Raw genomic sequence first — 26,747 nt, 5'->3', positions numbered from 1 at the left:
AAAAATGTTTAAAAAAAGAAGTCTGTTTTTGGGGTTGTCTATTTTTTTCCCCCTTTGTTCTTTTGTTTCGTTTTTTAAGTTCCACACATGAATGAAATCATATGGCTTTAACAGTTATTTAAATAAATGAAAGTCATTCACCTAAATCACAGATATAGTATAATGTCAGAATCATAATATAGATTTCAGCCGTACAATTGCTGTATTTAAGAGCTGTGTTGCCGCCCCAGAAAAGGTTTTTTTTTTTTTTTAATTTTAAATCCAAATTAGTTAACATAAAGCATAATAATAATTTCAGGAATAGAATTTAGTGATTCATCACTTACATGTAACGCCTAGTGCTCACCCCAACAAGTGTCCTCCTTAATGTCCCTTGCTCATTTAGCCTTTCCTCCTACCCAACACCCCACCAGCAACCCTCAGTTTGTTCTCTGTATTTAAGAGTCGCTTATGGTTTGTTTTCCTTTCTGTTTTTATGTTATTTTTGCTTCCCTTCCCTTATGTCCATTTGTTTTGTATCTTAAATTCCACATATTAGTGAAATCATATGCTACTTATCTTTCTCTGACTGACTTATTTCGCTTGGAATAATACACTCTAGTTCCATCCACATTGTTATAAATGGCAAGATTTCATTCTTTTGGATCACCAAGTAATATTCCATTGTATACATATATACATTCAAGAGTGGCTGCACCAGCTTGCATTCCCACCAGCAGTGCAAAAGAGATCCTCTTTCTCTGCATCCTCGCCAACATCTGTGGTTGCCTGAGTTGTTCACGTTAGCCATTCTGACAGGGGTGAGGTGGTGTCTCTCTGTGGTTTTGATTTGTATTTCCCTGATGATGAGTGATGTTGAGCATTTTTTCATGTGTTAGTTGGCCGTCTGGATGTCTTCTTTGGAAAAGTGTCTATTCGTGTCTTTTGCCCATTTCTTCACTGGATTATTTGTGTTTTTGGGTGCTGAGTTTGATTAAGTTCTTTATAGATTTTGGATACTAACTATCTGATATGTCATTTGCAAATATCTTCTCCCATTCTGTCGGTTGCCTTTTAGTTTTACTGATTGTTTCCTTTTCTGTGCAGAAGCTTTTTATCTTAATGAGGTCCAAATAGTTCATTTTTGCTTTTGTTTTCCTTGCCTCTGGAAACATGTCAAGAAGTTTCTGCAACCGAGGTCAAAGAAGTTGTTGCCTTTTTTCTCCTCTAGGATTTTGATGGCTTCCTGTCTTACATTTAGGTCTTTCATCCATTTTGAGTTTATTTTTGTGTATGGTGTAAGAAACTGCTCCAAGTTCATTCTTCTGCACGTTGCAGTCCAGTTTTCCCAACACTATTTGCTGAAGAGACTGTCTTTTTTCCATTGGATATTCTTTCCTGCTTTGTCAAAGATTAGCTGGCCATATGTTTGTGGGTCCATTTCTGGGTTCTCTATTCTGTTCCATTGTGTCTGTTCTTGTGCCAGTACCATACCGTCTTGATGAATCCAGCTTTGTAGTATGGCTTGAAGTCTGCAATTGTGATGCCTCCAGCTTTGGTTTTCTTTTTCAGGATTGCTTTGGCTGTTTGAGGTCTTTTCTGGTTCCATACAAATTTTAGGATTGTTTGTTCTAGTTCTGTGAAGGATACTGGTGTTATTTGGATAGGGATTGCTCAGAAAAGTTTTAAAGCAAGGATGAGTAGTACCAGACCATATATGTCAAAATCTTATGGCTGTTATTGTCATCTTAGACTATGGGGAGGACCCTGGATAGTTTTCCCAAATGATCATGTCTTGACCTCTCAGGTGTCTGTGTTGTTAGGATCTCAGCTATTCTCTTCATCTAAAAGACATTTCTAGGTTGCCTTCAAAATAGAGGCATCAACTACTGGATTTTTCTCTGAACACACTACCTTTTGGAACTGCAGTGTGATCCTTCAGGGCCTCCTTCTGCCATGAAATACTGGCTGGGGGGGGCGGGTGGCGGTGGTGATAGTGGTGGAAGCATTCAATTAAGTGATGAGCCAGTGTCATCTCTGTGGAGGACCCCAGCTTCCCTTAAAACCGGTGGCGAAGCTTGTACCCAGTATAAGGTAATGAAGTATAGCCGAGAACCATGTAGTAATTATCTTTTATCCCTCGAAGATCTCAGAGATTTGTGTCCCGTTTCTCTGTCCTGTTAAGGAGTATAGTGAAAGCAACAAATTTTGGAGACAAAGGGACCTGGCTTTGGTCTTAGCGGGGCCACCGCCAGAACTACAGCCACATTTGTGTTTTCCTGTAATGTATAGTGTGCTGTGACTGATTGGACTTAAGTATGCACAACATTGGGGATTAACAGTTGACACATAAGCAGGTAGTTACTTCAAGTCAACTTTTAGGAAAATCCTGTTTTGCGCAAGTATTAACACAGGGGATGGCGACGATTCTGGGCTCGGAAATACCCTTTTTCCACTTAGCGTTTGGAAAAGGAAAGTAAGGCCGAAAGGAGGTCTAACGCCCACCAGCGGGCACCGCCCCCTCTTAGCCCCACCCCTACCAAGGCCCCGCGTCCTTGCTATTGGTTCCTTTCGCTGCGCCGTCCGTTGCCGTGGAGACCAAGGCTATGGCAACCAGGAGAAGCCAAACTTGGTCCTTCCTCTGGAACCGCGAGGGCTTCAGCACAAGGGGCTGGACTACGCGCGGAGTTCATGGCGCTCTACGAGCTTTTCTCTCATCCGGTGGAGCGCGGTTACCGCGCGGGGCTCTGCTCCAAGGCCGCGTTGTTCCTGCTGCTGGCCGCCGTGCTCACGTACATCCCGCCGCTGCTGGTGGCCTTCCGGAGCCACGGTGAGCTTGCCCGCGGCCGCTGAGCGCACAGTTCCCCGCGGCCCGCTGTGCCGGTGCCCGCCTTCGTGACCTCCCCATTGCCCTCTCTGTCTCAGGGCTTTGGCTGAAGCGGAGCAGCTACGAAGAGCAGCCGACCGTGCGCTTCCAGCACCAGGTGCTACTCGTGGCCCTGCTGGGACCCGATCACGGCGGGTTCCTGGCCTGGAGCACGTTCCCCGCTTTCAACCGACTGCAGGGGGATCACCTGCGCGTCCCGCTGGTTTCGGTAAGTGGTTCTCCCTCAGGCCTAGAGGCCCACCGGGACTGGGAGAGGGTGGCGGGGGGAGGGTGAGCGGGCCCGGCCTGGGGAAGCCCAGTTTGGGTCTTAAGGGTCGTGAACCCACGAAAATTGTGTACACAGGCACATTGGCCTGTGTATATGTTTAATTTCCCGGGAAGTGACTCTGTTGACTCATTTGACTTCAAGCAGTCCGCAACCCCAAGAAAGTTAGCCACTGCTGTTAGCATGTGTCCTACACAGAGACCCGAAGCCTGGGGATAGCCTGTGTCTCGTCCCCGTCATTTCCGTGGGCCTGGCCTGATGGATGAGTGGTCGCGAAAATTCCTTTATGAATCACAAAGGCCGAAAGGTGTTCTTATTAATTACCCCACTTTGTCGCTGCATTTGTGCATCGCCCCAGAGACCGGCAAGGGCATGCATTTTTATTTTATTTTATTTTATTTATTATTATTTTTTTTAATATATGAAATTTATTGTCAAATTGGTTTCCATACAACACCCAGTGCTCATCCCAAAAGGTGCCCTTCTCAATACCCATCACCCACCCTCCCCTCCCTCCCACCCCCATCAACCCTCAGTTTGTTCTCGGTTTTTAACAGTCTCTTATGCTTTGGCTCTCTCCCACTCTAACCTTTTTTTTTTTTTTCCTTCCCCTCCCCCATGGGTTTCTGTTAAGTTTCTCAGGATCCACATAAGAGTGAAACCATATGGTATCTGTCTTTCTCTGTATGGCTTATTTCACTTAGCATCACACTCTCCAGTTCCATCCACGTTGCTACAAAAGGCCATATTTCATTTTTTCTCATTGCCACGTAGTATTCCATTGTGTATATAAACCACAATTTCTTTTTTTTTTTTTAATTTTTTTTTTTAACGTTTATTTATTTTTGGGACAGAGAGAGAGAGAGACAGAGCATGAACAGGGGAGGGGCAGAGAGAGAGGGAGACACAGAATTGGAAACAGGCTCCAGCTCTGAGCCATCAGCCCAGAGCCTGATGCGGGGCTCGAACTCACGGACCGCGGAGATCGGGACCTGGCTGAAGTCAGACGCTTAACCCACTGCGCCACCCAGGCACCCCTAAACCACAAAATCTTTATCCATTCATCAGTTGATGGACATTTAGGATCTTTCCATAATTTGGCTATTGTTGAGAGTGCGGCTATAAACATTGGGGTACAAGTGCCCCTATGCATCAGTACTCCTGTATCCCTTGGATAAATTCCTAGCAGTGCTATTGCTGGGTCATAGGGTAGGTCTATTTTTAATTTTCTGAGGAACCTCCACACTGCTTTCCAGAGCGGCTGCACCAATTTGCATTCCCACCAACAGTGCAAGAGGGTTCCCGTTTCTCCACATCCTCTCCAGCATCTATAGTCTCCTGATTTGTTCATTTTGGCCACTCTGACTGGCGTGAGGTGATACCTGAGTGTGGTTTTGATTTGTATTTCCCTGATGAGGAGCGACGTTGAGCATCTTTTCATGTGCCTGTTGGCCATCCGGATGTCTTCTTTAGAGAACTGTCTATTCATGTTTTCTGCCCATTTCTTCACTGGGTTATTTGTTTTTCAGGTGTGGAGTTTGGTGAGCTCTTTATAGATTTTGGATACTAGCCCTTTGTCCGATATGTCATTTGCAAATATCTTTTCCCATTCCGTTGGTTGCCTTTTAGTTTTGTTGGTTGTTTCCTTTGCTGTGCAGAAGCTGTTTATCTTCATAAGGTCCCAGTAATTCACTTTTGCTTTTAATTCCCTTGCCTTTGGGGATGTGTCGAGTAAGAGATTGCTACGGCTGAGGTCAGAGAGGTCTTTTCCTGCTTTCTCCTCTAGGGTTTTGATGGTTTCCTGTCTCACATTCAGGTCCTTTATCCATTTTGAGTTTATTTTTGTGAATGGTGTGAGAAAGTGGTCTAGTTTCAACCTTCTGCATGTTGCTGTCCAGTTCTCCCAGCACCATTTGTTAAAGAGACTGTCTTTTTTCCATTGGATGTTCTTTCCTGCTTTGTCAAAGATGAGTTGGCCATACGTTTGTGGGTCTAGTTCTGGGGTTTCTATTCTATTCCATTGGTCTATGTGTCTGTTTTTGTGCCAATACCATGCTGTCTTGATGATGACAGCTTTGTAGTAGAGGCTAAAGTCTGGGATTGTGATGCCTCCTGCTTTGGTCTTCTTCTTCAAAATTCCTTTGGCTATTCGGGGCCTTTTGTGGTTCCATATGAATTTTAGGATTGCTTGTTCTAGTTTCGAGAAGAATGCTGGTGCAATTTTGATTGGGATTGCATTGAATATGTAGATAGCTTTGGGTAGTATTGACATTTTGACAATATTTATTCTTCCAATCCATGAGCAGGGAATGTCTTTCCATTTCTTTAAATCTTCTTCAATTACCTTCATAAGCTTTCTATAGTTTTCAGCATACAGATCCTTTACATCTTTGGTTAGATTTATTCCTAGGTATTTTATGCTTCTTGGTGCAATGGTGAATGGGATCAGTTTCTTTATTTGTCTTTCTGTTGCTTCATTGTTAGTGTATAAAAATGCAACTGATTTCTGTACATTGATTTTGTATCCTGCAACTTTGCTGAATTCATGTATCAGTTCTAGCAGACTTTTGGTGGAGTCTATCGGATTTTCCATGTATAATATCATGTCATCTGCAAAAAGCGAAAGCTTGACTTCATCTTTGCCAATTTTGATGCCTTTGATTTCCTTTTGTTGTCTGATTGCTGATGCTAGAACTTCCAGCACTATGTTAAACAACAGCGGTGAGAGTGGGCAAGGGCATGCATTTTTAATGCAGACCGGACACGTGGAAGCCGAGGCGCTCATTGGTCAAGCGACCTCCCCAGAATGTGCTGGGGGCCCAGTCCCGCCTCCCTGGATTTGTAAGGGTGGATGCTGCTCCATTTTGCAGCTGTCCAGGATGAAAAGGAAACATTTTACTGTCTGTAATTTAGTATTTGGTTCAGGATGAGTGTTTCCTCTACATTCATCCCCTTTCTGCTCATTTTCTGAAAACATTTTCCTTTAGAAGTATAAAAATTCTATTTTTTCTTCTTCCAAAGTTGAATCTCTTTACCCACCAAAAATTTTTTAATCTGATTGGACATATGAATAACAACAAACAAAATATGAATTCAGATTGTTTTTTTCTGATTACTTTAAATTTTCATATTTTTTTCTCGTGGTAAACATGCATGCTCATTGTAAAATATTAAAGAATTACAAGTATATATAATGACAAAATTAAAGGTACATGTTAGGCATATGTATACTTGTTAATTAACCTTATTCTTTTTAAAATCTGCATAGTATTTCACAATATGGAATAACTGTAATGGATTTAACAATTCTCTCTTGGTGAATGTTTGATGTGCTTTTACTTTTTCACTGTTAGAATACTGCAGTGAACAAGATTTTGAGTAAATCTTGCACCTTTAAACATCAAATTGTAAGGAATTGGAATACAAGCTGTTTGTTGAAATTGTATCAGTAAACATAAAACTAACCAAGGAAATAATTACTAAATCCAGTGAAATAAAAAGTAAGGAGAAAGGTAAAGGATTTACTTAGTCATAATTATGGGAACACTGAATATAGATTGACTAACCAAAATGAGAGTTAAAGTCAGTTGAGGAGTGGAGGGCAGAAAACTGACCTTTCATCTCTCCTTGTGGCAAGTCAATAGAGAATGCCCAACACTGAGAAATACAGAAGTGCCTGTGTCAATGTTATTTAAAGACATGGAGATACATTTCTACATAATCAGTAAATGAGATGAAAATATTTGCCATGGGGCTGGAAGTCTGCTGCGTTTTGTAACAAACATTGTTGAACACCTTTGATTCTTTAAATGATCAGGTATTTTAAATTAATTTTAGAGGCATCTGGGAGGCTCAGTTGGTTAGGCGTCAGACGTCGGCTCAGGTCATGATCTCACAGTTGGTGGGTTCGAGCCCCACATCGGGCTCTCTGCTCTCAGCATGGAGCCCGCTTTGGATTCTCTGTCTGCCTCTATCTCTGTCCCTTCCCCATATCTGTTTCCAAATTGCATTCTCCCTCTCTCAAAAATAAATAATAAAAACATAAAAAAATTACCAGATGGGATTAAAAAATTGATTTTAAAACATAGAACTGGAGTAGGAGATAAATCTCCTTCAATAACTCCTCACTAATCATTACATGTTGCCCATTTTTATTCTTACTGGAGATGATAATGCCTGTGGAGAAGGGTGACTATGGATGAGAGGCTGTGTCAAGATGTGCTTACTTTTCACTGTATACCCACTGTATTTCTCGTGTTCCACATGCATGTGATTACTTTCCAAAAGTGGAAGCAAAAGCGTTGTTTATTCCAAACAAAAAATTAACTTGCTCGTTTTACTTTAGATTAGTATTCCCTGTCTTTTAAGTTTTTGGTAGAAGATTTTTTTCGTCACATTTGTGTATTCCTCTCTATCATACTCCCTGGTTACTTGAGTCTAAGAATTAATTAGGAAAACTTAAAAATAATCATGAAAACGAGGATACAACATTAGGTTTTATTCATTTGTTCATCCACCAAATGACTGGCTTCCCCAACTGACTGGCTTCCCCGACTGACTGCTAGTTAGTGAGGCTCTTATCTCTGTAACCGGAAACTACTCCCTCAAGAACACTGCTCATGTTCCCCCTGCTTCGCCAATTTTTCATCCACGAAACCAAGACAATCTCTTATTTTTATGGTGCCCAGAACTATTAATCCTTTTTAATACTAGGTAATTTTACACTGTGTAACACAAAGCCAAAGCTCCTTTTTCCTAGTCTTTCTTTTCCCCCCATTCCAGGCCAGTGTCTATAAGTAATCTATGAGTATGTCATCTGTGTTCTTTCTCAGTAAATGATTTGCTTCATTCTAGCTGAGCCCTTGGTTTGAGAATAATTTCCAATCATAAGATATAAATCAATGAGCTGGAAGATATAGTGCAAGTACCGATCTCAACAGCAACTCAACAAATAAACTCATTAGGAATAAGCTTAACAAGAAATGTACAAGATCTATGTAAATAAAAAGACTGGTGAATGACACAAAAGAGATCAAAAGAATGGTGATTTCTGTCATACTTTTGGATAGGAAAATTCAACATCATAAAGATACCTCTTCGCCCTTGGTTAATCTATACTTTCAATGCATTTTCAATGAAAACATAACAGTTTGGAGGGATAGACAGAAACTCTAGGACAAAGAGAAGGGTAATACAAGGAGAATAGCTCTATCAGATAATAAACTATACGTTAAGGCCATAATAAGTAAAGCAATGTGGTTTGAAGAACTTGTATAAAAAGTATAGAAAAGGACTCATATATCATAAAGGTGGCATTTTAAATCAGTGACGAAAGCTGACTTACATAATAAAATGGTGTAGGGACAACTGGGAAGCCATATGGAAAAAGTTAAAATGGAGCCAGGTCTGAGACTCTACACCAGAATTAAAGTCCAGACAGATAAAAATTCAATTTAAAATGTGAAATAAGGGGCATCTGGGTGGCTCAGTCGGTTAAGCCTCCAACTTCGGCTCAAGTCATGATCTCACGGTTCGTGAGTTGGAGCCCCGCGTCAGGCTCTGTGCTGACAGCTCAGAGCCTGGAGCCTGCTTCAGATTCGGTGTCTCCCCTCCCTTGGCCCCTCCTCCACTCATATTCTGTCTTTCTCTGTCAAAAATAAACATGAAAAAAATTTGTAATGAAATAATAAAAGTAATGAAACAAATGGCAAGAGCTTTTATATCTTGGAATAGGAAAGGTTATTCGAAGTGTGACATTAAATCTAGAAGCCATAAAAGAAACTTTTGGGTAAATTCAACTCTATAAAAATAAAAATAATTTTTTAAAACTATTGGCGTGGTAAAACCATAAGCACAGTCAAAACACAAATGACAACTAGGAAAAAGTTTTATTATTTGTATCACTTGTAAAAAGCTCCTTTCCCTAACATAAAGTGCCTACAGATCTATAATTAAAAGACCAAGCACCCACTAGAAAAACAAAGAATGTAAACAGTTCAGAGAAAAGGAAACACATTTGACTCTTAAATATATGAAATCACACGCACGATTAGAGAAATGCAAAGAATATATTGAGATGCCATTTTTTAATCTATCAAATAGGCAAAAATTGAAGTGTGACGACACCGTGGTCAGGACGTAGGGAAGTGTGTGAGCACTTTCGTATGCCACTGATGGGAGTGTAGATTGGAACAACCTCTTTGAAGGAATACATGTCCTTATTTATCAAAATTACAGATGTACAGGCCTGCTTCAAGCCTGCTTCCATTTCCAGCGAGGTACCCTAGGTTTGTGCACACATGTGAAACGAGTTATGTAAAAAGTTGCTTATTGCAGCATTGTTTGTAATTAGGTAAACAACCCATGTAGTAATAGAAGACTCAGCAAAGAAATTGTGGTACATCTGCCCAGTGGAATGTTGCATAGCTTTTTTTTTTTTTTTTAAGTTTATTTAGTTTGAGAGAGAGTTCCTGTGCAAGTGGGGGAAGGGCAGAGAGAGAATCCCAAGCAAGCTCCATTCTGGGCTCAATCTCAAGAATCATGAGATCTTGACCTGAGCCAAAATCAAGAGTCCTAGGCTTAACTAACTGAGCCCAGGTGCCCGGCATAGCTATTTTTTTAAGTTATTATTTTTTTAATTTTTAAAAAATATTTGTTTATTTTTGAGAGAGAGAGAGAGAGACAGAGTGTGAGCAGGGGGAGGGACAGAGACAGGGGAAGATACAGAATCTGAAGCAAGCTCCAGTCTCTGAGCTGTCAGCACAGAGCCTGGCAGGGCTCGAACTCATAAACCGTGAGATCATGACCTGAGCCAAAGTCGGATGCTCAACCAACTGAGCCACCCAGGCGCCCCTAAGTTGTTTATTATTATTATTATTATTATTATTATTATTATTATTATTATTAGAGAGAGAGAGAGAGTGCATGCATGCACACACACAAGTTGGGGAGGGACAGAGAAAGAGGAAGAAAGAATCCCAAGCAGGCTACACTCTAAAGCAGGTTTGACACAGGGCTCGAGCCCACAAACTGTGAGATCATGACCTGAGTTGACATCAAGAGTCAGACGCTCAACGAACTGAGCCACCCAGGCACCCCTAGCTATTTTTTTAATGAAGTGGATCTCTATATATTGAATTACCTCCAAAAGAAATTGGTAAGTACAAAAACCAAAAATTATATATTGTAAGCTTCCATTCATATAAAAATAATAGAAAAAAATAGCAACATATGTATGTGTGGTTGTATACACATATACACACATGCATGTTCTTTCTCTGGAAGGATTCAAAAGACACAACATTGATTGCTCTGGGGAAGGAATTAAGTAGCTAAGGTTAGGATGGGAGAGAAACTTTTTCACTATACCCTTTTACCTTTTAAATTTTGTATGATAAGAGTGTAATACATATTCCAGATATTTAGACTATAACTACAACAATTTTTAAAGGAAAAAATTTAGAAAGTGCCCAAGTAAGGCAAAAACAAACCAAAAACAATAACAGCTGCTAAGTATATAAAGTGACACAGCCGCTTTGGAAAATAGTTTGCAGTTCCTCAAAAAGTTAAACTAGAATTACCGTATTTTCTAGCACCTCCATGCCTAGGTATATGTGTACCCAAGAGAATTGAAGACCTATAGCTAAACAAAAACTCATGCACAAATGTTCATAGAGGCTTTATTTCTAATAGCAAAAAACCCAACCCAAATGTCCATCAACAAATGAATGGATAAACGAAATGTGTTATAGCCATACAATGGAACATTATTCAACCACAGAAAGGAAGGTTCAGCGTGGATGAACCTTCAAAACATGCTAAGTGAAAGAATCCAACCACAAAATAGCACAGCGTATGATTCCATTTATATTAAATGTTCATAATAGACAAATCTGTAGAGACAGAAATTAGGATTCCACAGGCTTGGGGAATTGGGGGAGGGGAGAGATGGGTAGTGACTCATGTGCTTGGGGTTCCTTTTCTGGATGAAGAAAATATTTTGAAATTGGAACTTAGATAGTGGTCATAGTTGCACAACTTTTGAATATCCTAAAATCTACTGAATTGTATATTTTATCATATGTGAACTAAGTCTCAGTTTTGTTTTAAAGCAGGTGGGTGATCTTATGGTAATACACCAGGGAAGCAGTGGTTTTAGGTCAAGGTTTGACCAAATGCTGGGGAGTGGCTTTGTGGTTGCTAATTTGGGAAAATGCCTCAGCAGTCAGAAACGCCCTTGCTTCTCCTTTTGGTCAGATCACCTTGCCCGGCGTCTCTAAAGTCCCTATGCTTTAAATGCTTTCAAAGTCTGAGTTTCTTGTTGTTGCTATTGTTGCTAATGACAGAAGGGAAAAAAAAAAAAAAGCACAGGGTGACCTCTCTCTTCAATAAGGTGAAGGTGACTTAGCTCTTTAAGGCATGTGTGGACCCATAGAATATGGGGGCTGAAGGCTATAAAGGGATTCAGGAAGGTGAGTGGAGAGCATCATGCGTCTGAGATACCCATTTTGTTTTCACATCTCTCAAATCAAAATCTGTCCTCTCTAAGGTATCTTACAATAGCTGCTGCCGGGAGACAGGCTTGGCATAGTCCTCATTGCCTACCCATGTGCAAACATCAGATGTGCCAGGGTCGAAACTTCCAGAAGGGACAACAGCATCTTGAAAGAAAACCCCAGCAACAGTAATTAAACATTATCTTAACCCTGAGAACCAAATGTTGGCCATTTGGAAGGTTCAAGAGGCACTTAAAAATAGGCTAGCTCTACATAACTTTTAAAATTTGTATTTGAGGGAGAGAGAGAGAGAGAGAGCACGCATGTGAGCTGGGAAGAGGGGCAGAGGGAGAGAGAGAGGCTAATTTTAAGCAGGCTTCATGCTGAGCATAGAACCCAACGCAGGGCTGGGATCATGACCTGAGCTGAAACCAAGAGGTGGATGTTCAACTAACTGAACCACCAAAGCGCCCCATAATTTTAAAGCCTGCTTAAGAGCCCAGACCAATGGATTTTAGTTAATTTTTAAAAAATATTTTATCAGAAAAAAAATTTCATTGGGGCATCTGGATGGCTCAGTCGGTTAAGCGTCTGACTTTGGCTCAGGTCATGATCTTGCAGTCGGTGAGTTGGAACCCCGCATCAGGCTCTGTGCTGACATCTCAGAGTCTGAAGCCTGCTTCGGATTCTGTGTCTCCCTCTCTCTCTCCCCTCCCCACTCACACTCTGTCTCTCTCTCTGTCTCTCAAAAATGAATAAACGTTAAAAAAATTTTTAAAAATATTTTACCAAAAGACAAAATTCCATAGAAAAGCATGGCTAACATTGAGTCACAAAGTGATGCAAGAGTATCAAAACGTAAAGAAGTTTTAGGAATCCCTAGATCAATTTATTATGTATATATATGTATATGTATATATATGTATAGTATATATACATATAATAATATACATATATATGTATGTACATATATATATATAAATAAGTATATACATATAGTTGTATTTGAGAGAGAGTGGGTGAGCAGGGAAGAGGGGCAGAGAGAGAGAGAGAATCTTAAGCAGGCTTCACACTCAGCACCAAGCCTGATGTCGGCCCCAATTCCACCATCCTGGGATCATGACCTGAGCGGAAATCAAGAGTCAGACACTCAATTGACCAAGCCATCCAGGTGCCCATATAATAGGCGCTAGGATATAAAGTAACGGTGCATTTTATAATTGTTGGTATCTTAGGTTCATTGAAATGCAGGTAGCAAGGATTTGATGAGTCTAGGGGCCATAAAGTATTGGTCCCTACTTTGCTGGAGACCGAAAGACTGTGCCAAAGAATATTTTCAACATTAAAAGAAAAAAATGAAACACCTAATGATGACAAGTAATACAGGACGATGGACACTGGTATACACTAAGAAATTAAACTTGGGGCGCCTGGCTCGCTCAGTTGGTACTCCATGCAACTCTTGATCGTGAGGTTGAGCCCCACATTGGGTATAGAGATTACTTAAACATAAAATCCTTTGAAAAAAATTAATAAATTAACCTTTGATGAAAGAATATGATATGAAAGAATTAAAAGGTATGAAAGCAAACAGGGGCCTAACAAAATTCCAACAAGCCATCAAATACTATAGAATCTCCGATGGGGAAAATGTTACAAGTTGGAGCCCTCCGGAAGTAATGGCGGTGATTAAATTTACAGCAACTCTCACAGTCAGGTGGTGTGCGTGTCAGTGGGTCTTGTTCCGCTCCCCACCCATCCTCCTCCACCCTGCTTTGTCGTGCTCTCTGAGTTGCTGAAAACCACATCCTCCTTTGCCCACTGGCTCTCTGTGAGGCTCAGCCTGTAGGAGGCATGATGAGCTTACTTCTGGGAGTGGGAGAAAACTTGAAACTGCATCCAGAGGGAAGAACCATTGCCCGGGTTAAGCAAACCGAAGGAAGAAGTCTCCAGCCTTATTGATTCCCTCTGGTGGGTTCTTTCTTCCAGGCTCCTGAGGTCTGGGTCCCAGCTCCTTGAGGTAATGCCAGCCTCTTCCCTTCCTTCTGCAGACCTAGGAAGGGGTCTGCTGCTTCCTGCCGTCACCCTAACTTGGTACTCCCCTCCTGCCTTTCTGATCCTCTAATACCTTTGTTACTAATGAATCCCTGTACTACACTCCCTCTGTTAAAGTTATTGTTTACTTTTGTTTCTGTCTTCCTGATTGGCCCCAGATGTCTCTAGGCACACTGATGAGAATTGACTAAACCTACCAATGCCTGCATTTATTTCATCTAGTATATTTGTATTGATTTCACATATATCCTAAAGGATTATCCTGCTTTAACCACCAGAAATCTTTAAAATTAGGGTTCTTTTTTTTTTTTAAAGTTTATAATGTTTATTTATTTTTTTGAGAGACAGAGAGAGAGAGAGTGGGGGAAGGGCAGAGAGAGAGGGAGTCACAGAATCCAGAGCAGGCTCCACACCATCAGTGCAAAGCCTGACGTGGGGCTCAAACCCACAAACTGTGAGATCATGACCTGAGTCAAAGTCAGATGCTTAACGGACCGAGCCACCCAGGCACCCCTGAAATTAAGGTTCTTGTGGGCTATTGTAGAAGGAGCCCTGAATAGAGCCTGTAAATCTAAGTCCTAGCCCCAGTTCTGTCACTGGGTCCCATACCCTTTCTTAGCCTCAGTGTAATACTGTAAAGAGCTCTTTTTAATTATTGCTAATTTTTACTATAGCTGAGGTATGCAGAGGAATCAGATGGGACAATCAATGGATATACAGATTGCTTCAAATTGCACATATGCCTTGTAAAAATAAGGTACTGGTGTAATTTATGAATTCTCTTAGCCAAACACACCAATTGGGTTTTAGATACTAACCTTGAACTTGTGTTAAAGAAGTATTAGCTCTCTGAATGCCTGCCTTTAGACCTGTTGCACATGTGTTAAGCTTGATTTGAACTCAGTGGAATGAAATGGTGGATGTCATCCGTGGTCCAAGTGCTGGCACAGAAATGCAGCCCACCCTGCCCACCCTGCGGGGGTGACAGCCGGACCTGGCGGCGGGTGCTTGTGGGAGATGCAGTGCATACATCATTCGTTCACCCCCCCGCTGCCTTGGCCTCAGCCTCCACCTCCCTCCTCACCCACTCGGCGGCACTGGCCTCGTCGCTCCCTTAAGCACTGACCCACTTTGCACACAGCGCACAGCGCGGAGCCGGTGAACTTTGTCAGCAGGGATCACTCTTACCCCAGATATTTCTGTGCCTCATCACCTCACTTCATTCCAGCCTCCCACAGTCAGATATTCCTGAAAATTTCCTGTAAAAAATGGCTGTGAAATCCTACCCTGTCATTCTTTCATTTCAGCCTATTTTATCTCTCTTTGTGGCCCTTACCACATTTATTTGTTTATTGATTTATCTTCTGCCTCCCTGGCCGGGAACAAAAGCGCCATTAGGGTAAGGAGTTCATCTGTTTTGGTTGCCATTATATTTCCAGCACCCGACAGTGCCTGGCACCTAGTAGGCCCCTAAAAAAATACTTGACAAAGTAACGTGTGAATTTAACAGGCAGACACTAAATTATTCCCCGGTGTCAGATCCCTGTCCTGTGTGAACTTGAAGCAGAAGTGTGTGCACAGACAGAACACAGACTTACAAACTTTGATGCTGGCTTTTTGCAAAAAGATTTGTCCTACCCAACGTTTTTCCCTTGAGTGTTTGGTTTTTTAAGTCTGGGCGTTTTAGTCCTAGAAAGAGGACGAGATTCTAAGTCAAAGATGAGGTTTCAAATCCAGTCTTTACCACTACTAGCCACACATGACAAACCCCTCCATCTCCCTGAACCTCAATTTTCTCATCCATACAGTGGGGATAATACTCGCTCTGCTTCCCTCAGGCTTTATTGTAAAGATCAAATAAAAAATGCATTTCTGTCCCCCCCACACTGTGCTGGGGTCTGGATTCTTCTAGCAACTCATCCCAGCCACTCTCCTGTCCTGCAAGTGGAGACGTTTGATCTTTGTCTTCCTCTCCAATCCTAAGATCCAGAAGGCAGGGGTCCGCTACATAGAGTTAACGCAACTTTGTCTCGCCAGTCTTCCCAACCAAAGAAAATTCACGGGAAGACAAGGCAGCCTGTTCCCCATCCTACTCAAAATTGCTAATACCTCATTGCCTCAGCGACTTGATCGCCAGCCTTGTAACAGATATCTCTCCCCTACACCTGTGAAGCTGATGGAACAGGACAGAGAAAACAGAATCCGACAGAAGAGAGAGAGGGTAAGCTTCTCTGTCACAAGGCCTAGGATAAGGACATTATTGTCTAGAAGGAAAGACATGATTGAAAGGTCCTGAAAACTGAGCTGGCTTCATCTCAAACAACCGTAGTAGCCCGAAAAAGAACAAAGAATCTCTTCCTTGCATGGTAGTCATGGCAGAAAGCAAAATGAATCTGTTCACAGAGCACGCCGATGAGAATGTTGATATACCATAGTAGAATCTTTCTGAGGACCTACAGGGGAAAAGGGTCACTTGTAGCAACAGGATCCAGAGCCGTGCCAAGGAATCGTGTCACAGTGATCTTATTTCAGTGACCATCTTCCCGGTTACTCATTTTAGGGTCACTATGGGGTGGGACTATGGGAGGCGAGGCCGGATTCTGGTGTTTTTTATGAGCCGTCATTTGCCTTTTTCCTTCCTTAGGTCTCTGTTTTCCCTACTTTCATGTCCGTAATTTATAAATCATCTGTGTAGTTTTAATGCCTCACTGATTTTACAGAGCTTCCTTTTTCATTGTGTTGATTGGTACTAAAAGAGGTACTCAGCTAGCTTCCAAGCCCCGACATCAATGATGAGAACGAAGTCCAGTATCGATAGTCTAAAGCAAAGACGCTCGTGGTTAAACAAAGTATAAGTAGAGCTCGGTGGTTTTCTTCTGAGTCTGTTTGGGGCAATGCGTAACGAGGAAGATTCATTTCTTTTCTATTTAAAACAATTATTTTAATGTTTATTTACTTTTGAGAGAGAGAGCAAGAGTACAAGCAGGGGAGGGGCAGAGAGAGAGGGAGACAGAGGATCGGAAGCAGGCTCCGCACTGACAGCACAGAGCCTGATGCGGGGCTCAAACTCACAAACTGTGAGATCATGACCTGAGCCAAAGTCGGATGCTCAACTGACTGAGCCACCCAGCTCCCCTTTTTTCTATTTTAAAAAGCTGACTTCTAGGGGCGCCTGGGTGGCTCAGTCGGTTAAGCGCCCAACTTCGGCTCAGGTTATGATCTCACAGTTTGTGAGTTCAAACCTCGCGTCGGGCTCTGTGCTGACAGCTCAGAGCCTGGAGCCTGCTTCACATTCTGTGTCTCCCTCTCTCTCTGCCCCTTCCCTGCTCATGCTCTGTCTCTCTCTGTCTCAAAAATAAATAAACATTAAAATTTTTTTTTAAATAAAAATAAAAAGCTGACTTCTAGAGAAGCAGAAGGCAATTCTAATGTGCTATTTAAATATTCCACGTAAACTCAAGATGTGTTTCCAAAGAAAAAAGAACACGCCAGCAGCACAACAAACCAAAAAGATCAAAGGAGACAACGAAAAAAGAAAAATGCCATCCCGGTGCTGTTGATCTTGCCGCTTCAAGCTCCTCTTCAGTTTGAGAAGCACTAGTACGAAAGCTCAGGGGCCACGCACATGGCGTCTCTTTCCCTGATATTGATCCATTTATACCCATTTATTCCTTTGTTTCTTTTGGTGGGGGAGATAAATCCTGTGAATAGCAAAGGAATGGGTCACGTGTACAACAGTGGCTTCTTCCCAGACTCATTAAGGACCAGGGTCATTGGCCCTCTTTGGGTTTCCTAGACTCGAGAAGAAGACAAGAACCAGGATGGGAAAATGGACGTGTTACATTTTAAACTGGAGCTTCCTCTGCAGTCCACGGAGCATGTTCTTGGTGTGCAGCTCATCTTGACTTTCTCCTACCGATTGCACGTGAGTCCATTCCTTGCGGCAGCCCGTCCCCTCCCTTTTGTCTTTTAATAGAACGGAGCCCTCTCCCTGATCTCTAGGAAAACTCATGCTGCAGAAGGCTCTATTATGAGGTGTAGTTTGGGGTTTAATTGAGGCAAATCGAATGCTTCTCATCGGGGTCCTATTAATGTAGGTGAGCTGCTAAGACGCTCAGAGGGTTTTCTGGGCGGGGTGCTTCCTGCATGGCTAACCCTGGTGTTTAAGGGACTAGTAGGCAGCAACCACAGACAGGGATGCTGGGAACGCAGAGTCTTCCGATGTGAGTGAAATGGCTATCGTCTCTCCTTGTGATGATTTCAGAGGATGTCGACATTCGTGATGCAGAGCATGGCGTTTCTCCAGTCCTCCTTTGCTGTGCCAGGGTCCCAGCTCTATGTGAACGGAGACCTGAGGCTGCAGCAGAAGCATCCCCTAAGCTGCGGTGGCCTCGACGTTCGGTACAACGTAAGGGTGCTTTTTACTGTCCACCTCTTTTGTTTCTCTCTGTTACCGTTTCCCAAGTTCTTTGAAGAGGGAGGACATGAAAGTTGGAAATAGCATTTTTCTGTGGGTGGCACAGAAGAGGATTTCTGAGGAATTCTTGCCATGAATTCTTTCAAAACATAGAGACAGATACACCTGTATTTGTATCTAAAAAGAGGGGGGCAATCTGTCTTTAAGAACTAAACTGCGTGTTGTTTTTGGGTGCCCATGTGCACACACACAGCATATTCCAAGCAGTGTTTTGCAGTTCGTGTAAAACACTGGGGGAATCGTACTAACCACCGTTTATTAAGCACATAACATATGCCAGCCCTGTGTTAAGAGGTTTAAATATATCATCTCATTGAATCATGACAGCAGCCTCGTGAGATGCCTGCTCCTGTCATTTCCCAGCTCTCCAGCCTCTTGTCCTATCACGGTCCCCCTGGCTGCTTTCTAGCCACACGAGCCCTTTTGCTTTTCCTCAAGCCTGCAAAAGGAAGTTCCTGCGCGCCCCCCACCCTCCAAGGTTATGCACTTGGCCTTTCCCTCTGTCAAGTGTCCACACAGCCTGCTCTGCTACTGCATTCGGGTCCCTGCTGGAATATCCCTGAGCACAGTCCTTCCCTGACACTCCTTTCTAAAGAGCATTCTCCTCCCTGCCCACCACTCCACACCCAGATTTCTTTTCTGTACTTCCACTGGAAATATTGAAGATCTGTTTTCAGTTCTTTGCTAGCTGTTTTTCCCCAGTGGCAAAAGCACTGACATCTTCTATACTGTCACTCCAGTACCTAAAACAGGGCCTGGCACACTGAAAGCACTCAGACAGATTTGTTGAAAGACTGAACTCTCCTTTCACACATGAGGAAGCTGGGGCGGATAGAGACTAACGAATTTTCCCCAAATCCTGCTGCTTGTAAATAACAGAACCATGAACTGTCTCTCCGGGGCTGGAACTCATGCATATGATCGCTCATGACTAACCTTTCTTTTACCACATGGGGGCCCACATAAGTTGGGCTGCTCTACTTTTGAAAATGAAATTCAGTGTTATCAGTTATTACAGGCATAAACCAGGACTGTTCCAGATAAATGTATTTATGGCCACTTTAGCCATAATCAATATAAGTTAAAAAAAAAAAAAGAAAAGGAGGGGGACTATAAGATATAAACCTTTTTTTTTAAGCTTATTTATTTTGAGAGAGAGAGAGAGAGAGCAGGCATGCACGAGCAGGGGAGGGGCAGAGAGAGAGAGGGAGAGAATCCCAAGCACGCTCAGCAACGTCGGCTCAGCACAGAGCCCAACACGGTGCTGAAGACTGCAGCTGAGTCTGACACTCAACCGACTGAGCCACCCAGGCACCCCAAGATATAAACATTTTATATGAAGGTTTATATAGTAGCATATGTCAACAGGAATGTGATATTAGAAGGCAGGAGATCGTTTCCTTCTTCAAAGGATCAGATGCTTATTATTTGTACTTTATCCTATTTCCATTTCTACACTTAAAAGCGATAAATTACAGAGCATTCAAGGAAGAGCAAGAAAAAGACAAAGGGGTTGAAAATATGGTCTCCTTAAAAAATGTAAGGAATTACTGCTCCCCTTGGAATAGAGAGGGGTATTTTATAACTAGCTGTAAAACCTGTGAAAGGTGGATATTGACCCCTGTTTCTATCCCTGCAAAAGGGAAGACTGAACATAGATGATTTAAATTATTGGGGTGGCTCAGTCGGTTAAGCGGCTGACTTCAGCTCAGGTCATGATCTTGCAGTTCATGAGTTTGAGCCCTGCATCGGGCTCTGTCCTAACAGCTCAGAGCCTGGAGCCTGCTTCAGATTCTGTGTCTCCCTCTCTCTCTCTGCCCTTCCCACTCTCTCTCTCTCTAAAAAATAAATAAACATTAGAAAAAATTGTTGCAGGGGCGCCTGGGTGGCTCGGTCGGTTAGGCGTCCAACTTCAGCTCAGGTCACGATCTCGAGGTCCGTGAGTTCGAGCCCCGCATCGGGCTCTGGGCTGATGGCTCAGAGCCTGGAGCCTGCTTCCGATTCTGTGTCTCCCTCTCTCTCTGCCCCTTCCCCGTTCATGCTCTGTCTCTCTCTGTCTCAAAAATAAATAAACGTTAAAAAAAAAAAAAAAGAAAAAAAGAAAAAATTGTTGCATGGGAGGTCATCCATCCTTGAAGAAAGGGTTACTGATGCCTGAGCAGGCTACCATGCACGACAGGCCAGTCTCAGCTGTGGGTGGGTGGGAGGAGAGAAGGATGAGTGGAAAAGTGGCTGGGGGCTCACTCCACACCCTTCTGCCACATCCCAGGTGTCTGTAATCAACGGGACCAGCCCTTTTGCCCGTGACTATGACCTCACCCACATTGTTGCCGCTTACCAGGACAGGAATGGTGAGTCACGGGTACAATGCATTCAGCTGCTTCTCCAGGACCTTCCAGGTCAGTGGGAACATTGGACAAAACCACAACTGGAGCTCTTGTCATGATAAAAATGTCCAAGCCAGTGACTACTCAGTGATGGGAGGGGGACAGGCTACCCAGGGTCTGTCCTTTTCCTCCTGATCTAAAGACCCCCGCACCCCGCCCCTGCCACCGCTACTCTTAACGTCCAGCAGGTGAGTGCTCATTTATGTCCCATGTTTATTGATCACTAGCTTGATGGATTTCTTTTTTTCTGTAAACGCCTAATTGAGTTGCTCCCCCACCACACCTGTAAAAGGAGCCAAAGACAAATTGCTAACCCTGGCTTTCAGCTAGAAGTAGGGAATGTGACTGACTTACCCCCAAATAAGCAGCTGAAGTAGAGCAGGGGGCCCGGCGTTCTGGCAGGAACGCGGAGCGTGTCCATCCCTCACAGAGGAAAGGCTCTCGGGCCAGTGTGTGTGCTTGACTCAGCACATTGGTCTGGTTGGCCGTCTGAGGTTTCCTCTCAAGGCATCTGAAGCATTACGTGGCAGCCGGACATTGTAGATACCACCCACACACATTTATCAAGTTGTGAGGACCGCAATCCCAGTACTTCTTCCTGAATTTTTGTAATACACTGGTGGCATTTATTCCCAAACCAGAGGAATGTTAAAAACACTCATCTACAGCTTTTCTTTCTTTATTCCTTCCAGTCTTTGTCCATATGCAGATTTTTTTATACAGCTCTTATCATAGTTTATAAAACATTTTAGGATCCAACTTTTTTTTTTGTACTTCGTAATGTAAATATTTCCCCGCGCTACTACAAAGTTTTAATTGGTATTATTTTTAGTGGTAGCATAGTATTCCTTTGCTTAGCCATTCAACAGTGGAAGAACACAGACGGTTCCAAGTTTATAACATAAATATTTTGACAAGTGTTTCAACAAATAATTTGTGAGCAGCTTTGCACAGTCAATTCTCTTTCCTTCTGAGTCATTTTTTTGGGAAAAGTTCTGATGTGCAGAATTTGCATGAGGGGTCAAAGAGTACTTTGATAGTCCTTATCATTTTATTGAGAGAGCATTCATGGATTGATTTAACTCCTGCTTGTGTTGCAGTAACCACCGTCCTGATGGACTCCAACCCCATCTGGCTGGTGGGAAGGGCCGCCGAGGCTCCATTTGTGATTAACGCCATCATCCGGTACCCAGTGGAAGTCATTTCATATCCTTTCTGTTAAAGAGCCATAGTAGCTCAGTTTCAAAAACAGGAAAGTGCCTCCCTTGTCCCAAGAAGGGACAGATATGGGAAGTCTCAGATTGGAAATTGCTTAAATGACTCCGTCTGCTGTTCGTGCAGGGACAGAAAACAAACAAACAAAAAAAACAACCTCATTTCCTCTTCATATCTCTGGATGATTCTTCAGACCAGAATCATCCATATGTATGTATTAATAATCTTCTATCGTCCCTTTTATCATAAGGGCATTTGAAACATTTTTGCCATTTCCTGTCTAAACTAAACCTTTGGCTTAACTTCCACTTAGAAAATATCATCTGTGACTCCTTAACTGGCTGTACTTATCTACCAGGATTCTGGGAAATGATAAAGTTTGCCTGGATCCAGTATGTCAGTATCCTGCTTATCTTCCTCTGGGTGTTTGAAAGAATCAAAAGATTTGTGTTTCAGAATCAGGTGGTGACCACGATCCCTGTCACCATAATGCCCCAGGGAGAACCGTATAAGGAGCACTTATCATAAGAAGACCATTTCTGAGAACTAAGCAGGACCCTGGCTACCTCAGCCTTGTCTTCTGGGAACGGCCATCTTAAGAAATTTTTGCAAAGAGCTCCTCATGGACACGTGCCCGTGCGTGTCCTTTTCCTATCAGAGACAAAGGACAATCCGTTGTAAGTTTTCTCTACGCAAATTCCATGTCTTCTAAGCACCTCCACAATCTTCAGGGACTAGTTTGTGGAAACATCCAGAGGTTCCTGAAGGCTATAATTTGCTTTTTTTTTTTTTTTTTTTTTTTTGCCTTAGACTTGAATTTCAGGAGAAAACTGCAGTCAGTTCAGAACTCTTGGAAAGAGTCCCATCTCTGGTCAAGCAAAGACTTTTCCTCTCTTGAACTGAGAAACATGCTATGCATTTCTTCCCACTATTGTAAACCACATTTTACTCTTTTCAGGCCTCTCTTGTGAGAGATATGCAAATCAGTAGTACTTTCCACTCCTGAGCATCTAAATTTCCCATTCAGAACTTTGGTTTCCAGAACTGAGAGGTCCTTGAGGGGGAGAATGGGAGCGAGAGAAAGGGAGCGCTGGAGAGCACATGCACGCACACGTGTCCGGTGGGCGACTCCAGGACACCGGGACCATCCACCTGCCCTCAGGCTAACAGACAGTGGTCTGTCATCAGCTGGGCTGAGCAGCCCTTTATCCCTGCCCTGCTGTGGCTGGCTTTGTGCCCTGCCTTTTGCCCTGTCTGTGCCCCTGGAACAGCAGGCTGAAGCCAGAGTGCTCTTTCGTTCACAGTCCCCTCCGCAACAGTGGGGGAAGTAAGGATTGTAACAACAGTTTCTTTCTCTCTGGCCCTTACCCAACAGCCTGGACACTTGCCACTCCTCCTCCTTGACAGCCCTCCCCCACTTCTTGAAAAGGACGCGGGTGACAGAGGACCTGTTGTTGGTATTGGCTCCCACTGCCAACAACCACAGAGTTTGTTTGGAGGGCTAGCAGGAGACCCAGCTACTTGTATTTCCCGTGATGAAGGGACAGGGTGCCCGTCAGAGTGAGCAGCTTTGGGGAGAACGAACAAGGGGGTTTACCGAGGGGGTAAAGAGGATGCTTGCCCGCCCAGGACAGCCTAATCCGGCCTGGTTGTTAGCAGAATGACAAGCGGTCCGACAGGATCAACCTCCTGCCTAAGTGAGTGTCATCAGGATGGGACTGCTGAAATGGGCCTCTGTTGCCCACGGAAGGCTAGTTCGCCGTTCCTGGCCTGAGGAAATGAGCTGTCCTCAAAGGACAGATGGATCTACTTTATGATCCCAAGATGTCACTGGCACTGGAGACACGCCTGCTCTGAACCATGCTTCAGGCCCACTCACCCACACACTCCTCTACACGTGTATGCCTCAGTTTACCTTGGAGATTCAGTTCTCATTTCCAAAGCACCTTTTCTTTCAGGCTGACCAAGATAAGAGTTTTGGAAACAGCCGCTTTGAAGTATTCAAGCACAAAACTAGCTTAACACTGGCCCCTCTGCCTTGTCTTTTACTATCTAGGGCTGTTTATATACCTACACGTTTTTTCTTGGGATTTAAATGAAAAATGGTTTCTGGTTTGAATCACAAAAAGGTAAGGAGAAACGGGAAGATAGCTAAAGACATGAATTAACACCGCTTTGCATTTTGTTAAATTATTTTCAGGCAGAACTTGTATAAAGAACCATGATGTTTTGTACCTTTCTAATTAAAATATTCAAAATGGAAGGCTGCACGTGTCTGTTATGAGAAGACTTCGCAAAGGGGGTGGGGATGGGGAGGGCAGAGGTTGCGCACACTTCTCCGAGTTACTCACCGGCAGCCTTCCGTTGCCAGGGCTCTGCCCAAAGACCTTGGAGCTTTTGTTAGCTCTTTGGCAACATCCCCTGGTCCTGCCCCAAGTAAATGTGAGTTTTTGGTGGAATCCACATGGCATGTGGAAACCCACAGGCTGGAAAATTACAACTGTGTCTGGTGAATATCAAATTATTTACGGATCAGATGTTGGTAGCTTCCAAAGGGGAATGACACAGTGTAGTTGGAAGAGGGGAAAGGTGAGAAATATACAGGATTTTATCAACCCAGCTGTAACTCACAGCTAAGTCAAGGTTTGAGACAATTACTCAATATGTGGGGTGTGGCGAGGGGGGGGGAGATCTCTAATTTTGGTAAATAATTTTCCAGTTTCTGTTTGAATCAGGTGAGGCTCCCTAAGGCCCTGCTTAGGTCCCACCATGGAAGATTAATAAGGCAATTCTCTGTCTTCTTTTTTTCTTTCTCTTCATGTTCATGCTTTTTAAAAGACGTCTTGTTTCTTTCTGACCAGAGAAGTTCTAAATGCCTATTGGGGAAAATGTAAAATTACAGAAACCTAAAGAAAATAAGTTGTCTGTAAATGTAGAAGTTATCACGATTGGCATTCTGGCACACATCTTTCTAATCTTTTGTAGTCTTTCTAATTTTTTCATTATCATAAACAACACTTCTCTGAACCTTGTGTATAAATCTTCCTGCCAGTTTATTTCCTTAAGTTAGATGCTAGAAAGGAATTACTAATTCAGAAAGCTTATGGCCGTTCTTAAGGATTTAAATTCATCTTGCCAAACCGCATCCTGGAAAGAATGCACTAATTTATACTCCCAGCAGCAGAGACTTCTTTTAGATCCCAGCACGGATTGTAGGAGGTCAGAATTTTTTTTCAGATGCCTGGACACTGTTGTTATCTGGGCGGGGGAGGGGGACGGACTGCTTTACTTTTTGAAATTTATCTTGTATTTACCCGGACTTGCTACCAAGCCTGTGCCTCTGGGATGAGACTAGAACAGGGAAGGGACGGGAGGAGGGGGCAGCCAGCTCTGGGCTTAGGTCCTGAGGGCCACCTGGCGTCTCGGCCCCTCCCAGCTGGGCTACTGGCTGGGGAGGCTGCGCTGTCCGCTCGGCATCAGGATGCCTTGGACTTGGCTTACTTAGGTCTGAGGCTGGGGGCTTGGGAAAGCGGCTTGGATTCCAAGTCACTTCGCTTCGAGGATGCCACAGAGAGCGAGGAGGGGCAAGATTACGATTTGATTTCCCTCGCCAGGGCCTTTTGTGCTCCCCGGAGGCTTCGCTCTCCGCGACCGGAGCGGGAGACAACTCTTTCGGTCAGCTAGTCGGGTGAGGGGGTGAGCGCCAGCGCCCTTTGACATGCTCCCGCTGCCCCCGGGGCCCACCTGCGCCCGCCCTCACCCCGCCCTCCCGCGCCCGCCCCCGCCCCCGGGCGGCCGCCCCTCCCCCGAGGTGGGGAGGGTAGTGGGAGCCGGGGGCCAACCGGCTCCTTCCTTCCTTCCGTCCCTCCCGCCCCGGCTCCCGCCCGCCGGCTCCGGGACCGCAGCCACGTCTGAAAGCGCCTCATTGTGCGCGCTCTTCTCGGGCAGCGGGCGGCTGCACTGGCGGCGCGGGGCGCAGGGCGCGGGGGGCGCGGCGCCCGGCACGGGTGGGGGGCTCCGGGCAGGGGCGCCCCAGTCCGTGTCTTGTCGTTGCCCCACGACTGCCTCGCACGCACACCCCCCGTTCTTACGACGCCTCTCCGTTTCCAGGACACGCCTGCCCCGTTTCCAGCTTCCCCCCGGCCTGAGCTCCCCAGGTGCCTCCAATATCGAGGCATCTGCTGCCCCCGCGCCCATGCCTCTCGGAGCCTTCTCCCCGGGGTCACTGCGTGCCCCTTAAGAGCCTTGGGAGCCTGCGGGGCACATCAGCTCCCGAGGAGTCTCCCGGTGAAGACACAGCCGGCCGTGGACTGGAACTGGGAAGAGGCGAGGTCAAGGAGCCCCTGCCGAGCCTCAGGAGAGAGGTGTCCGCTTCCCGCCGCGCCAGCTCGGGCAGGGTCGCCAGCTTCGGGGTACGTTGGTTCGGCCTGTCTCCACGCAGGATGCCCCCAAACCGGGGCATTGATCTTGCAGCCGAGGAGTCGGGTCTGGGGAGAAGAGCTGAGGGTGGTGGTTCTAACCGAAGGTGGAGAGGGCATTGCAGCCCCAGGCGCTGGTTTCACGGTGTCTTCCCGGGGCTTCAGCTGCACCGGAGATCGCTACTGGGGATCCCTAATCTCTTAAAACGGGAGTTGCCAAGGGCTTTAATCCAGAAAGCTTTTTCCACGGAACTCTTTTGAGAAAAGCAGCTTGGTGAGTGAATTGAGAACCATATGCAGCTGACCTTGGAGCCTGGCGGCCTCTGTTGGGGCTGCTGGATCTTGGCCTCAGCGGAGGTGCCCGGCCAATGTTAACTCTCTTTTCTGTACCCTCTTGCGCCGGAGGCATGAGGATGGGAAGACTGAGGCCTAGAGAGCAGAAAGGACTTGGCTTCCCTGAGGCCCGGAGTGAGTTGCCAAGTACCAGAGGTAATGAGAATAGTGTGTGGCTGCTTCAGCCCGCTAAGGGTTGGCTGTGTTGAGGGCTCTACAGATTGACTCCTCTCCGT

At 44.4% G+C, this 26,747-nt stretch overlaps 1 protein-coding gene across 1 annotated transcript; it reads left to right on the top strand.

Moving 5' to 3' along the window:
* The first annotated feature begins 49 nt into the window (after positions 1-49).
* On the top strand, positions 50-24,023 carry TMEM231 (transmembrane protein 231). Its single transcript, XM_045443580.1, has 7 exons — positions 50-2,809; positions 2,905-3,074; positions 17,478-17,606; positions 17,946-18,089; positions 20,428-20,509; positions 21,646-21,751; positions 22,108-24,023. Exons 1-7 carry the CDS (start codon positions 2,671-2,673, stop codon positions 22,286-22,288), a joined length of 951 nt encoding a protein of 316 aa, XP_045299536.1. The 5' UTR covers positions 50-2,670; the 3' UTR covers positions 22,289-24,023.
* Positions 24,024-26,747: the final 2,724 nt, after the last annotated feature.

The sequence above is a fragment of the Leopardus geoffroyi genome, chromosome E2 (genome assembly GCF_018350155.1).
Source record: "Leopardus geoffroyi isolate Oge1 chromosome E2, O.geoffroyi_Oge1_pat1.0, whole genome shotgun sequence".
NCBI classification, from domain to species: Eukaryota; Metazoa; Chordata; class Mammalia; order Carnivora; family Felidae; genus Leopardus; species Leopardus geoffroyi.
The sequence above is the reverse complement of the archived record's forward strand: the minus strand, read 5'-3'. Positions and strand labels throughout refer to the sequence as shown.